The sequence below is a fragment of the Gracilinanus agilis genome, chromosome 2, assembly GCF_016433145.1.
Source record: "Gracilinanus agilis isolate LMUSP501 chromosome 2, AgileGrace, whole genome shotgun sequence".
NCBI classification, from domain to species: domain Eukaryota; kingdom Metazoa; phylum Chordata; class Mammalia; order Didelphimorphia; family Didelphidae; genus Gracilinanus; species Gracilinanus agilis.
Window position 1 is genome coordinate 349,209,902 of NC_058131.1, and position 15,867 is coordinate 349,225,768.

Below are 15,867 nucleotides of genomic sequence, written 5' to 3' on the forward strand. Positions count from 1 at the left end.
CCGAGCCCAGTGGTCCAGGATCGCGCATGGGCCAGGGCCCTCTCGGAGCTTCTAGCAGCCCGTGCTCCGGCCCCAGTCCGGGGCCCTGAGCCCTTGCCTGGCAGGCCGGGCCGCGCTGAGGACTATGGATCAGGGGTCTGGAGCAGGCTCCAGTGCCAAGACCCCCGGCAGGGGATAGGGCCCCGAGCGGCGGCTGCGGAAGCCCGCCCAGCTTCGGGCCGCGCCCCGCCCCGGCCCTCCCGGCCCCGCCGGCCCGTCCCTGCCCCTGGGATGTGAGCCGGCGCCCGGGGGAGCGAGCAAACCAGCAGAGCCGCCATGGCCCTGGACGGGAGCGGCGGCGGTGGCACGTGCGTGGCGGAACTGGAGGCCCTGCTGGGGGCCGGGGGGCTGCAGCTGCTGGAGCAGCAGATCGTCATCATCTCCACCCAGGACGAAGGCCCGCTCAGCGCCGCCGCTGTCCCTGTCACCGCCGAGGGGCCCCGGGAGACCGAGCTGCTGCTGTTCGCCACACCCCAGGCTCCCCGACCCGGAGCCAGCGGACCCAGGCCTGCCTTGGGCCGGCCTCCGGTAACTACTCCCTTCCCCGCCTTCATAGCACCATGGGCGGGCCTCGGTCCCGGTCATCCCTCTGAGCGCGCATCTCCAGGGCCGGACCCGAGCTCCCGGGACTCCGGGCAGCTCTCCAAGGCAGATCCCACGTCCAGGAGGGCGGCTCTGGGAGCTGGGGGGCGGGGGTGGGGGTTGGGGACGGGGGAGGAGGGTCTAATCTTCTGTACCAGATGGATGGGTTTGCGCCAGAGGGATCCCCTTTGCAATGCGCCTGCCTCTGGGGTGGAGCTGAGCAGTGGCCGCCGCACGGTGCTGGGGACTAGCTGTACCTTTGCCCTCTCGGAGATCGTGGCCTGAAGCTCCTGACCGAGGCCGGAGGGGAGGGGGACGGCGGTGGGAGCTGGCAGACTCTGGCCTTTCCACGCCCATCAGACAGTGGGTTCTGGCCTTCTTCAGGCTCTCCAGCTCCGTCTGCTCAGTGGAGAGATGGCTCTCCTGGCTCCGGATGCCAAAGGGCAGCCCCTAGCCTGGGGCTGAACTGAGATTAAGGATGGATCCTGGGTGTCAGTGTTTTGAGCCTGTTCAAAGTTCTATTTTAATAACCACATCACTGGTGGCAGTAAAAGGAGGTGGTGGGTTTGGGTCACCAGGAGTGGATACAGGCTGGAGGATTAGAATGCTCTTTGGGAAGGCTGGAGTGTGTGTGTGTATAGGGGTGTGTGTATTGAGGGAGGGTCATAGTCGATTAAAGAGGAGGAGAAAAGGTATTGGGGGAGACCTGTGCATGCAATTGCCCACTTAGAGTCCCTGTAAAGCTTTCTTGGGTGCCTCCTGGCACTTGAAAGGTACCCAGGTATGGGCTCCTTCTGCTCCCTTTGCCCCAAGAAATGCTCCAGAATTGAAGTGGTGGGCTGGCTGTATGAGGCCTCTGCAAGGCGGGAATGGGTCCTGCCCCCCCCTTCAGGGAATGAGGGTACAGCCGGGAGTGGCAGCTGATCTCCTCCCTTCCACCGCCCCCTCCATCTGTTGGCCCTCTCCACCTGCCTTCATATTTTCAAGGGGCTTGTTGCCATAGTGTCTAAATGCTCAGTGAACTTGTTCAGCTCCCCTAGGCCCCCTGGGGGAGGGGAAGGGAACGGGTGACTGAGCTGGTCCTTGGCCCCAGTATGATGGCTGGGGGAAGGGCTAAAAGAGGCAGGAGGGATCATTTAAGCTGCTTGTGGCAAGTCCTCCCCCTGCCTCAGCACAACCCCCCCCCCCATCCCCATGAACACACCTCATTTTCTCTATGAACCTGTAGAACTTGGTTAGTGTCTCTCAGGTTGAGCCCAAAGAAAACTCTCCCTTCTGTAGTAGGCCAGACAGCAGGCCCTAGGTTTGCCCTTAGTTGATTAGTTAGTTCCTGGTCTTAATAGCACTGGGACCCCTGGAGGTGGTTGGCCCAGCCTAAGCTGGGACTGCTGCAAAGAAAGGGTGGGAGTGCTGCTGAGGTCTCTGTAACTGGAAACTTGGACTCCTAGGACATGATTTGTGATCAAGTCAGAGGCCCAGGGTCTTCCACAGGAGGACTTCCCCAAGAATATCTGGGGTATTGTTGAAGCTGCGTGCAGTGTGGAAGGAAGAAGAAAACCCCAAATAAAACCTGTCTAGGAAATTTAAAAGATCTTGACCTTGGGGAGTGTTGAGAAAAGGACATTAGAGCAGGTGCACCAATTGTGTTGGAAAAACTTCCTGAAATCTAGGCCCTTCCTCAGCATGGGCCAGCGATTCAGATTGATTACAGTGTGTATGGGGGGTAAGCTGAAGGGAGAATGATAGGGGATGAGGCTGCACTGATTATTTGATAGAGGCCATGAAAGGTCTTGAAATCAGATGGCAGACCCCCATGTGGGCTATGATAAGATACCCTGCTTGATCTTCTGAATAAGGCAGGGAGAGTAGGCCCACAATGATCTCTTGACCTAGCTCATGCCTAGCTGAGTTCCTGCCATATGGGTTTCACAGCCTTTTCTGCCCTCCCCCATTGAACTGGGAAAGAAGCTGGGGGGATGGGGTGCACTCCCAGGGGACAGTGATGGGGAGTGGCAGACAGGCAGCAGGGGAGAGAGGAGAGAGCATTAGATTTGTGGTTAGGAGCTAGGTTCAAATCTAACTTCTACTTCTTTATCTGTGTGGCCTCCTTCAAGTCACTTCCCCTGTTTGAGCCCCAACTTCCTTATCTGTCAGATGGGCAGGGGAACCTCATGCTTTCTTTATATCTACTCTGATGTCATTCTCTGTTCTCCCTTGCCTGTTTTGGGGGGCCTAGGAAGGGGAGAGTGGGAAGAAGCTGGGGTTCCTGATACTTCCAGTTGCTTGGTAGTATTACTCAGCCTTTGTGTGGGGTGCTGGTACTGGAGCCTGCTCTGGACCCCTCCCCTGGACTGAGACTGGGATGGTAAAGGGGGTGGAAGAAAGAGACCAGAACAGCCCTGTAGTTGGAACTTAGGGCTGATACCTTTTTTGCCCTCCCCTTATTTCCTTTAGGACCTTAGGGATGAATTCTACCTTAGCTAACCCATCCCCCACCCACCCCCATCCCACCGCCATTTTCTGGCTTAGGAGTCTTAGAACCCTGAGATAAAAGAGCCCAAGTTACTGTTGTGTATATGTGTGTGTGTGTGTGTGTGTGTGTGTGTGTGTGTGTGTGTTTGCAATGGGACATGCTCACCACCCATGCTTAATGGTATTTTATTTTGGGCCCTGGGTTGGCTAGTGAATCAATGTCATTCTGGTGTAACAGTACAGATTCTCTCTTGCCCTGCCCTACCCTGCCTCCTCCCATCTCTATAGCACAGAAGGAAAACCTGTTCTGTGTCTGTGGGTGAGGAATGTCGGCCTTGGGAGCATGTGCAGGCATTGGTTCCCTGGCCATGACTCTCTTCCACGCCCTCCATGTTGCCTGGCCCTTTCCTGCCATCCTAGATTCCAGAATCCCATTGGCCTCTTTCTTTACTTGGTTGGTTTTATGATTTGGTATCATCATCTTCAGCCACCATTTAATAACATTTCATTAGATTTTGCAAAGATACCTTCTATCATTCAATATTACCCCCATTTTACAAATGAGGGAACTGAGGCTAAGAAAGAAGAATTGCTTATGGGTACAGAGCTAGTAAGTATCAGAGGGAAGATTCCAATTCCAATCTTCTTGATTCCATGTCTAGGGTGAAATGTATGTAAAATGATTTCTAAACCTTAATTTTTTTATTGTTCAGGCATGTCCTATTCTTCATGACCCCATGAGCATGTCAGGCCCTTCTGTCCTTCACTGTCTTTCAAAGCCTGTCTAAGCTTATGTTCATTGTATCCTTGACACAAACTATTTCATCCTTTGTGGTCCCCTTCTCAATTTGCCTTCAGTCTTCCTCCATATCAGTTTTTTCCAGTGAGTCCTGTCTTATTATGTGGCCAAAGTATTTAAGCTTCAACTTCAATATTTGACTTTCCATCAAATAAACTGAATTAAAATTTCAAAGTATTGACTGATTTGATCACCTTGTTGTCCAAGAGTCTCAAAATGAGTCTTCTCCAACACCATGGTTTGAAAGTATCTCCAGTTTTCCTTATAGTCTGACTCAAAAGCACCATATAAATGTAAATTATATTAATGTTATATTCAAACTCTGAGTCTCACCTTGATTGACAAGTACTGCTGGTACATCTAGAGGCCTTGTCTGGACCCCGTGCATAAAGGTCCTGAAGAAGACCTAAACTATGAGCATGCCAGGAACAGAAAGAGCCTTGAAGTCTGGAGGTCCTTCAAGTGGTTCTAGAAAGAAGGAAAGGAAGTGGACAAGCAAAGTGGGAGAGAGCAGGGAAGGACTTCCAGGGATAAGATATAGCAAAATATATTGGTTAAAAACAGCCTGAGTGGAGAAGACTTGGGCCATAAGTCATTCTGACTGGTTGAGTATATGGAGGGTAGGGGCAGCTGGGTGACTTAGTGGATAGAAAGCCAGGTCTGGAGACAGGAGGGCCTAGGTTCAAATGTGGCCTCAGATACTTCCTAGCTGTGTGACCCTGGGCAAGTCACTTAACCCCCATTGCCTAGCCCTTAACACTTCTTCCTTGGAGCCAATATGCAGTCAGAAGGCAAGGGCCCAATAAACAAACAAACAAACAAACAAAACAAAAAAAAAACAAGTGTATATATATATATACACACACACATATATATGTATACATATGTGTATATGGAGGGAATATGGGGAGATAAGGCTGGAAACTCAGTTTAGAACTAGACTAGGCAAACTCTTAAATCCTATTCCAAGATATTTGGATTTTTATTTAAGTAGGTAGTGGGAGGAGAGGAGTGAATGACATGACTGGAACCTAACCTGGCAGTCTCTATAGGCAGGGTTGGAGAAGAAAAAAACCAATGAGGAGGCTATGATAGTCTAGGGATGAGATAATAAGACATGTAATGGGGCAGCCCGCCCGTTCTTTATAGGCCTTCTGATATTTTTAGGAATTTTGTCCTTTTGAACTAAAATCTTCTTGCCTGCCCCATCACCTGACCATCACTCCATCACTCCATCACTCCTGCCTTCTGTCCTTATGTAGAATGCCCTCTAGGTAGAGATGACTTGGTCTCTAGGAGTATTCCCATTTCGCAGTTAAAGATAAGTGAGACCAAGGGAAGTGGAGGTATGCTCCCCAGCAGGCCTCCACCTCAGGCTATCCCAGCCAAGCCTCAGGAGTAGGAGTAGCTGTAACACTCAGGGGATACCCCAAACCTATGCCCAGTGTAGAATGCCCTTTGAGGTTGGGGAGGCTTGGATCCTGGTGTAGTCACCCTCTTTGTATTGGCTCTGAGGAGGGAGGTACCTGACCTACCAGGCTTTGGAGGGGATATCTCTGCTTCCACGAGAGTCTTCTGGCCCTTAGCTTTGGGAATTGATGACTTCACTGCTGTTTATTGGGACTTGCCACCTTTGCTTCTTCTAGGTGCCTCAGTTACTAAGATGGTCACTTAGCCTTTCGAGAACATCAATAATCCCTGCCACTTAAGACTTTGGTTATCTTAAGTGAGATAGGACAAGAGTTCCTTTCTCTTTTTGAAGGATGGGGAAACTGAGGTTCAGAGAGTTTTAGTAACTGAGACATGACTAGAATCAGGATCTGACTCTGGAGCAGGAGGTCCTGGGTTCAGATAGGTCTTCTGACACTGCTTGGGAAAGTCAATGAACCTTTCTTGGTCTTAGTTGCCTAGTCTGTAAAATGAAATGAAGGGATTACATTAGAAGGCCTTGATTGATCCATGAATGTAGGCGGTCTCTTACAATAAGACTAGGACACAAAACTGTATGGAATGAAGGACTCAGACTATCAGGGATAGGGGAGCTCAAAGGAGGAATGGGGTTTGATGCATGGGGCAGTTGAGGAAACCTTCCAGAAAAAGAGGGATGTCTGGGCTCTTCATGTGGAGCGGTCAGGAAACTGGTGAGGTGTTATATGTGACCCTGGCTAAGTCACTTAACTAGTGGGTCTTTGTTTCTTCATCAGTAATAACAACAACAATAATAGAGTTTATAGAGCACTTTGAGGCTTGCAAAACTCTTTGCAAATTTTTTTTATCTAATCCTCACAACCACCCTGTGAGATTTAGGTGCTATTATCATCTCGCCCATTTTACAGATCAGGAAAATAAAGCTGAGAGTGATTAAATGATATGCTTAGCTAGTGAGTATCTGAAGCAGGGTTTGACTTTAAGTCTTCCTGACTCCATGTCTTAATAGGTGCATCCATAGGTCTACCTCTCTTCTGCCCTACCTATGAAATGAGAGAGCTGGACTGTTTGACCTCTGAGCTCCCTTCTAGCTCTGAATATGTGATCCCAGGATTCCTTTGGGGTCCTCTCCTGTCACAGCTTATGTAGATTGGGAGAAATGTCCAGAGGTAATCTCTTTTATTGTCTGAACAAGGACCAAAATATGAGCCCAGAGGGATTTGAGAGCCTGGTTCTGGCTGTCAGCTAGGATTCCCCATAAGAATCAGATTTAGGGCAAGATTTTTTACAAATTAGTAAATTAAAGATAAGGAAGTGAAGTTGACTTACTATGATCACATTGTAAATAGTGAAGCTGGGATCTGCACAGAGGACCCTCGATTCCATTGTATTACATTGCCAAGAGTCATAGATTCTCAGAGCTGGAAGGGAACTCATTTTCTAGACCCAGAAAAGGCAAATGACTTGCCCAAAGTCATCATTCTTTTGCTACATAAAAACCTTTTTTTTAAAACATAGGCCTACAAGACCTTCTTGGCTGCTTTGTTTTCCCTCAGAAAAGGCCCCTACACCCCTATGTTCCATTCCTTCATTGTTCTATGGCGAAGGGTTGTCTCCCCCCTATAAAATGTGAGCTCCTTGAGGGCAGGAACTTTTTCTTTTTTTCCCTTCCTCCTACCTCCCAGCCACCAGTGCCACTCACTAAGTATATGTTGATTGGTAGCTTTCTCTGGTCATTCCCAGACCCCCTCTCAACCTTATATCCCAGAACCATCTTCACTCTAGGTGAAGAAATTGAAGATGGGGCTCAGGCTGCATCCTATGTCCATCCCTTTTTTCTGGAGATTCCCGAATTACTCAAGGCTGGTCTGACTGGGCCTGAGAGAGATTGGGATCCTGCTGTTCTGCCTAGTCCTGGTCTAGTTTGTTCTTAGGGTTGGCCCTTGGCCCCAACACATAACCCAAATCCTTGAGATTGCTCTGGGAGTAGGGGGAGAATTATTAACTATCCATCAAAGGGGAGATGGGCCAGATTTTTTAGTGCCAGTGCTGTTAAGGAGAATTGTTTTTAAGGATGGGGGAGTCCTATCACCAGCCCTTAAGATGCAGTTAGAACAAGTTCCTAGCCCCCTTCCTGGGCCTCCTTGGGTCTCTCATGAGGCCTCTTTTTTCCTCTCCCTTGTGCTGCAGGTGAAAAGGAAGCTGGACTTGGAAACAGACCATCAGTACATAGCTGAAGGCAGCCAGCCAGCCCGGGCCAGGCCCAGACCCCCTGGCAAAGGTATGGGCCTTCCCTACCAAGGCAGACTCAGGCTCGGCTCCCCCTTTCTGGCCCCCTGGTTAGACTGTTCAGGACACTGGGAAGCCAGTGTCCCCACACTGAACTTGAGCCAACCAGGGCCTCTGGTTTCTTCTCTCTCTTCCCCATGAATGGGTGCTGTTTAGGATAGAAAGAGCCCCTCAACCCCAGGGCCTCTCTCCTGAGCTCTGATTCCCCTTCCCTGGTAGACCTTGGTGCTCTGAAGAGCAAAAGCCAGACAGAGGGTGGGAGTCTTGGAGACTTGGCTCTTTTTTCCCACCCCCTCACCCCTATGTAGACTGGGCACTGAGTCAGGAGAGCCAGGCAGGGGCCCTAGCAAGGGGCAGTCAAAGGAGCCTGGCACCGGTTTCCCCGCCTGAGGAACTGGGCCCTAGGGGAGGCAGACCGGGGCTTGCAGGGGGGAAAAGTTGGGCTGGGCTGGGCTGGGCTGGGCTGGGCTGGGCTGCCCAACCCTGGGAGGAAGTTCTGTGGTCTGCTGCAGAGCTGGGGTAGGGTGTGTCAACCTGGGGGGCTTTCCTGCCTGGGCTACGCCCTGTAGCTTCAATGAACAGAGGAGGAGAATGCCTAGGAGCCCTTGAAGTGGGACAGAGGCCTTTCCTGCCCTTTGGATCCTGGTTTGGAAGCTTTCCAGCCCCACAGGCCCAGGAGATAATACCTCGGGGATCCTCCCTGCTGCTGCAGTTGCCAGAGGCCAGGGCATCCCGGAAGGATGTGGGCCCTGAGCCTGTGCCCTTGGTCCCTGACAACAGGTGTGAAGTCCCCGGGGGAGAAGTCTCGCTATGAGACTTCGTTGAACCTGACTACCAAACGCTTCCTGGAGTTGCTGAACCAGTCTACAGATGGTGTGGTGGACCTGAACTGGGCAGCCGAGGTGCTGAAGGTGCAGAAACGGCGCATCTATGACATCACCAATGTGCTCGAAGGCATCCACCTCATCACCAAGAAGTCCAAGAACCACATCCAGTGGCTGTAGGTGCTGAGGTCCTAGGAGGGTTGGGGGGTGGGTGGTCTCCTATTGTGTCCTCATCTCCAGCACAGCTTTGTTGGAGACTCACTGCCCTAAACTGATTAGGGAAGGACAGAGCGGGAGAGACCTAGAACTGTTTTTCTTGATACAGTTTCCAGGTTCCTGTCCTAACTAGGGGAGAGATAGCCAGGATGCTTTGGAGAGCAGAAGAGTTGGAGCTCTTGGGCATCTAAATCAAACATGAGACCTGGAATTAGGAAGACTGAGTTCAAATCTGATCTTAGGAGGCAACTAGGTGATTCAGTGGAGAGAGAGCCAAGCCTAGACATGAGAGGTCCTGCTGTGTGACCCTGGGCAAGTCCTTTAATCCCAAAGCCTAGCCCTTACTGCTCTTCTGCCTTGGAGCCAATACACAGTATTGATTCTAAAATGGAAGGTAAAGATTTAAAAAAAAAATCTGACCATAGACACTTCCTAGCTGGGCAACCCTGGGCAAGTCACTTAACCCCATTTGTCTAGCTCTTATTGCACTTCTGCCTTAGAGCCAATACACAGTATTGGTTCTAAAATGGAAGGTAAGGGTTTAAAAAAAATATTTGACCATAGACATTTACTAGCTATGTGACTCTGGGCAAGTCACTTGATTGCTATTTGACTCAGTTTCCTCAACTGTAAAATGTAGATAATAGGAGCACCTACGTCTCAAGGTTATTATAAGAACCAAATGAAACAATATTTATAAAGTATTTAGCACAATGCCTGACCCACATAAATGTTAGCTGTCATTATTATTTTAGTGAGCAAGACAAAAGTGGGAGAGAAGGACAAAATCAGTAATTTAGAGGAGGAAGGTACCTTAGAGATTAAAATATACCTCCTTCATTTTTAAGGACAGGAAAGTGAAGTCTAGAAAAGGACAGTGGCTTGCCTCAGGTCACACTGAGTTACTGTCAGGGCAGGGATGGGGATTTAGATGTTTCCACTCTGAGCCCAGGGTTATCTGCTATAGTGTCTCATAAGAGAAACAGGGAGGGCAGGGAACAGGGAAGATGGGAAGCACTTGGTGCAAGAGAAGGGGTAAGGCAGCTGGCTAGACAGTAGGAACTGTAGGGAGAATGACAAAGCAAAAGGGCTTTGTGTCTGAGGGTCTTCCCAGCAAGCAGAGGGAGCACTTGTGACAAGATTCTTGTCCCCTCCTGGGGGTGGAGGGGAAGTGAGGCTCTTGGCACTTTTCTTTCCCTTTTGGATCCTGTGAAAGGACTGTAATTCCCAGGTGGGTGTGGGGAAGGCAAGCCCCCCTTTGCTGCCACTACCTCCTCTCATCCCAGCAACCTGCTTATTATCTCAGTGACCTTAAAAAGCCCACACTGGGTGAAGGAGTAATGGGAATGGAACCCAAGAAACTTCTGGCTAGCTGGTTGTTAGGCCCTGGGAGGTGTTGGTAGAAGTTGAGACAGTCTCTTGGGTATAAGAAACCCCAAAGTGGAAATGCAAAAGAAGAACATATGACATCACATGTATATCACACATGTACATATGGGTTTTGATTTGGGGTTTAAGCTTTAAAAAATCCATAGCAAAAATGAATAATATGGAAATAGGTATCAAGTGACGACGTTTGTACAACCCAGTGGAATTGCTTCCTCGGTTGGGGCGGGGGGGGGGGAAGAGGAGAGGGAAAGAAAATGAATCATGTAAACATGGAAAAAATATTTAAAAATAAAAGTTAAAGAAAAAAGAAACCCCAAGAAGGTCCTCCCTTCTGTCTGTCCCTTCCCCTTTAAGCCTAGGACCAAAGTAGCTGCTCCCTAGAAAGAGGTTGTGAAGGGGAGACTCATCTCACAGATCTACTTTCCTTTTCTCCCTGCCCTCCAGGGGGAACCATTCTGTAGCCGTCAACACCAGCAAGCACCAGATGCTGGCCAAGGACCTGCATCATCTCCAGGAGGCTGAGAGGCAGCTGGATGATCTGATCCAGATGTGCACCGTTCAACTCAAACTGCTCACTGAAGATGCCGACAATCAGCAATATCCTTGTGGGGAAGCAAGCAGGCAGTGGGAGTCATAGTAATGTTGTGTTGTGGGTTTGGATTCCTCATACTTAGAATCAAAGGCTCCAGACCTGGAAGGGACCTCTGTAGACATCACCTGACATCCTTAGACGTCAGCCTCTACCTGTAGCATCTCTGACAAGAAGTCCTCGGGTCTCTCTTTCCACCTTCTCAGTGAGGAAGGACTTAGCACCCCCTGAAACAGTTCCTTCCATAGCTGGAAAGTCCCTGACAGTGAACCCAGATCTTCTTGGTAATCTCCAACCATTGGTCATGGTTCTGCCTTTTGGGAAGTCTTGGCTCCCATACGCTTTCTATCTTCAGACCAGGGCAGCTAGATGGTACAGTGGATAGAGCATCAGGCCTTGAGTCAGGAAGACTCATCTTTCTTAGTTCAAATCTAGGCTCAGACATTACCTAGCTGTATGACTCTGGGCAAGTCATTTTACTCTGTTAGCCTCAGTTTCCTCATCTGTAAAGTGATCTGAAGAAGGAAATGACAAACCACTCCAGTGTCTTTGCCAGGAAAACCTCAAATGGTGCCAGGAAGAGTCAGACATGACTCAACAATAATTATATGACCGTACCCATTCTTATCTCCAAGGTGTGTTTACTTCTAGGCTAAATATTCCCAGTTTTTTCAACTGATCTTCAGGGAGATTGGTCTCCATTCTTTTCTTTCTCCTGGTTTCCATCTTCTAAATATGCTTTAGCTTTTCAAAATTCTTCCTAAATATTGTTTCCAGAACTGGACCTGGCTATCTAGCTATAGCCTGACTGAGGAAGCTCCAGTGTAGTGGGACTTTTACCTCCCAGTTTCTGAACACCATGCCTGTAGCCCAAGAGCAGTTGCATTGGATTTTGCTTTGGCTTCTCTATCATATATAGTGCTTTTAGTCCTCTAATCCTTCCTCCCTCAAACTTGTTTGGCAGTGCCTCCCCCATCTTGCATATGGGTAGTCGCCCACGTGTAGGACTTTATAATCATCACTGTCAAATTCCATTTTCTCCCCTCCCTTCCATTGCTATTCGCTATTGAGATTCTTTTGGATTCTCAAGCCATCCATCCTTGTCATTCATTCTTTTAACACTCCTTACACAATATCACGTAATCCACAAATTTAAGCAACACACACATCATCCTTCCAGTCATCGTTGAACAGGACAGAATGTGGACGTGTCACCCCTTTCTGGTTGATGTTGGTTAGCCAGTTCCCAGCCTACCTAATGTTATCATCTAGTTCCTCTTTCTCCATCTTTTTTGTGAGAGACTTTGTCAAGTGCTTTACTAAAATGAGAAATGTTGATTCCTCTGAGCCACTCGTTAAGTGCTCAAACATCTGGTATTTTATTGGAGTCTTGGGCATCCTTATGAGGCAGGTAGAACAGGAGTTCCCGTCTCTGTTTTATGGAAGCTCACAGAGTTATGTGACTTAGTCCTAAGGTTAGGAAGTGTTGGAACTAAGAGTAGGATGTGCATCTCTCGACTCTCCATCTAGGGCCTTTTCTGGCTTGTGTTTGATTGAAGAGTTGCAGTCTGGAGAAGCTTGGGCCCAGGCCCCTCTGGAGGGGGCAGGAGAGTCCCCTGGGAGGGTTATCTGTGCTCTCAATGGGAAGTGCTTGTCATGATCCTTGACTCTCAAGTGCACCTTGGCTTATGTGACCTGCCAAGATCTACGCAGTATAGCAGACCCTGCAGAACAGATGGTCATGGTGATTAAAGCCCCACCTGAGACGCAGCTCCAGGCAGCAGACCCTGCAGAGGTAACCCTGAACCTTCATCCCCCATCTGAGGTGGCTCCTCCAGCCACCCCTTCCTATTCTACCCCAGGGCGATCCCCACTTCCAAGACCCTAAACTCATATGTCCTTTCCCTGGTTGGGAGGGGACAGGAGAGGGGACTCAGAGACCAGGCAAAGACCAGCCTTGGCCCGCCTGCCTTGGCTTTCTTCCCAAGTCCCTGTTGCCTCTACTTTCAGGTGAGTGTGAGCCAAGATAAGAGGGTTTGGAGCACCGGCAGGGCTCCTTCCTTCCCATCTCCACCTCTAGCTCTGTGTGGGGCTTCTGTGGCACCCATACAGATTCTGTGGGCCTCTCCCAACACTAGCTCCCCACCTTCCACCAGGCATTCCAGATCTCTCTGAAAAGCAGCCGAGGTCCCATTGATGTGTTCCTGTGTCCTGAAGAAAGCTCTGATGCGTGCAGTCCAGTGAAGAGTCCCTTTAAAGCAGCTCCTGAGGAGACTGGCCTCAGTCTGGAGCCCACACCTCCGCCCCAGCCACCGCCGCCACCACCCAGCCCCATCACAGCCTCCACGCAGGAAGGCAGCTTGCCCCTGCTCACCAGTGAGCAAGGTAGGTGGATTAGAGAATTGAGGAGGCCTTTAGGAGGTGTTGGGGGAAACACGACAGAACCTGCTTCCCTACTTTCTGGGTTTCCTCATCTTCCCGTCTCTGCCTCAGACAGGTAGCTAGCCTAAAGGACCCCACATTTAGCCAGTGGCATCAAAATGAAGGTGGCTCATGAGCCCCTTTTTGTTGTTTATTTATTTTAAAGTATTTTTTCATTGGTTACATGATTCATGTTCTTTCCCTCCCCTTTTCCTTCCCCTTTCCCAGAGCTGACAAGCAGTTCTACTGGGTTATACATATATTATCACTCAAAACCCATTTCCATATTATTCATTTTTTATCTATTAGCCCTTCTTGTGTGGGGAAAGTGGTGGGGATTGAAGGCTGAATGGGGCTCCGTTCAATGTGTCAAGACTTCTTTAAGTTAAGCCAGAACTGAGCCAGGGTACAGGGGGGAAAGTGGCAGCCTTGCCATCAACCCTCCCTCACCCTTTCCCCACCCAGGCATCCTATAATATGGGTTCTTGCTTCCTCTCTCTCTCTCTCTCTCTCTCTCTCTCTCCAGAACCCCTCCTGTCCAGGGCAAGCCCCGCATCCCTCAGAGCCTCGACAGAAGACGGACGCCTGTCCCCACTGGTGTCTGTGGACAGTCTCCTGGAGCAGGTGAAGGAAGATTTCTCCAGCCTCTTGCCGGATGAGTTCATCAGCCTCTCCCCTCCCCAGGGCCAGGACTATCACTTTGGCCTGGAGGAAGGGGAGGGCATCAGGGAGCTCTTTGACTGTGATTTTGGGGACTTCACCCCGCTGGATTTCTGACACAAAGCAACAGGAAGCTCCCCAGGTCCAAGAGCAAGTTAAGGGGCTCAGGGAGCAGAGGGGGGACATCACAGTGAAAGGGAGGATGCCTGGAGTGAGCTGCAAAGAGTCAGACTCCTGGAGAGGCTTGGCTGCTCAGAGGATATTCTTGTATGTGGAGGGAAGCATGTGGGCAGCCAGGCTGGGCTCACTAGGGCTCTCACCAGCTTTCCTTTCTTAAGTGCTTGGATGTACCCAAAGCTGCTGTAGCCTCAGGCCCATCTCTCTCTTCCCCCACCTCATCCTTTCTAAGACTTCCCAGGAGGGAATCTCTTATCTGCCAGGGCATCTACCCAAATGATCTGATTTTGTTGCAAAGGCCACCTAATTTATTTCCCCTTTCCCTGGTCCCCTCTCCCCCACAGCCCCTTAGGTCTGGCCTCCTCGGTGGGCTAGAGTTCTCCTGCCCTATAGGGAGTCGGAGAGCCTAGTGAGTGCCCTCGAAGGGAGGAAGCCAGCAGTGGGTGTGGATGCTTGTGTGTGCTGGGAACATTAAGTGCACTTTTGCTCATCTTCTCAATATGTAGGTCTTGGAGGCTCACTGATCCTTTCTGGGATCTGAGTCTTAGACCCACCTCTGAGGTTAAGGGGGTGAAGACTTGAGTGGCTGCCTCCCCTAGGAGTCCTCCCTCAACCAATCCAGACACGGTGCTGGATGAAAGCCTTCAGGGCTTCTTTAGGGTCCCAGGCTTCATGGAGAGAGCACTTTTGTCGTCTTAAAAGGTTATTTGTTGCAAAGCTTTACTAAACTGCGGTGTGTGCAAACTTATTTATTTATTGAGGTTGGCTATGGCCAGCCCCCACTTCCCAGGTGGAATGGGAGCTGGGGAGCCAGCATCCTAGGCGGCAGAGGCCCAGTTGGCCCTGTGGGTATCCATTTGGGCCCAGAGAAAGAGGCAGGATAGGAGTTCCATAGCCTCCGGGGCAGAAGGCCAGTCAGGAAAGAAGAGGGGCCAAGCTGGGTCCGAAAAGGGTCATCCCTTTACCCTTGGTCCCCTGGGTAGAAGCATTTCAACGTCTGTTTTATTTATTTATTGGAAATGGCAAGAGAGAGAAAGGTATAGGCCAGGAGCAAAGAGAGACTACAGGAAAAGTAGTATAGGTGAGTGAAAGGAGATGGGAGGAAGGAATCAGCTGCACCAAGCGATCTGTCTGTTTTCTGAGGCTGGCCTTGGAGCCGTACCCAGAGCCTGGGTCGTTGGGGCCTGGCTACGGTGGGGAAGTCAGCTTGGGCACCAGGATTAGAGGCAGGAGCTGTCAAAGCTTGGTGGAGGTAGCAGTGGCACAGTATGAGAGAGGCATGTGTTTGTAGAGAGGAGAGGCAAAGAAGTGACGCTTCTGGGGTGAGGTGGAAGAGGCTTGTCCCCTCAGCCCAGTCCTACCATGTGTGATTGAGAATAAAGTTAGCACAGGCCTAAAGCAGCCTCAGGAGCATACTTTGCTTCTGGCCTGAAGCCTGACTCGGGCATTTTTTTTTGGGGGGGGCTGGAGAAATGGAGAGAGGGAATGAGGCATAGTCTATCTCTGCCCAGGACTGGTATGTCCCAGCCTCTGGGGATACGGCCCTCATCACCGTGGCCTGACCAGATTTCTCTAGGGTTCAGGACACAGTTGTCCCCTTCCTCTCCTTACTTTCCCATTTGGATGGTGGGAGGGGAAAGGGCCCTGTTTCGGTTGGTCAGGGTCTCTGTGTGGTGGTGGGGGCCCTAGGCAGGGCAAGAAAGAAGAGATAATGTAGGGGAAGGGTTAGACTATAAACGAACAGGAAGAAATTAAAGGGACAAATTCTTGGCTCCCTACCTCTCCCCAATCCCCCAATTTTCATTGTCTTCTTGATTCCCCATTCAACTGCTGGAGACTTAGGTTTACGGTCTGTGGGGACAGGGGCAGCCCATTTGGTGCCAGCTTTTTGTCTTGGGGGGGTGGGCCAGCTGCTTATAGGACTTAGCCCTCTCCCTGGCCACAGATTTGCCTTTCAGACTCAGTATCTTATTGTGCTTTGG

General features: G+C 50.2%; 1 protein-coding gene across 1 annotated transcript; it reads left to right on the forward strand.

The window, feature by feature from the left end:
- The first annotated feature begins 315 nt into the window (after positions 1-315).
- Positions 316-13,825, forward strand: E2F1 (E2F transcription factor 1). Its single transcript, XM_044661598.1, has 7 exons — positions 316-567; positions 7,511-7,601; positions 8,390-8,609; positions 10,483-10,635; positions 12,308-12,422; positions 12,784-13,012; positions 13,575-13,825. The coding sequence occupies exons 1-7, from the start codon at positions 316-318 to the stop codon at positions 13,823-13,825; spliced, it is 1,311 nt and encodes a 436-aa protein (XP_044517533.1).
- The last annotated feature ends 2,042 nt before the right edge of the window (positions 13,826-15,867 follow it).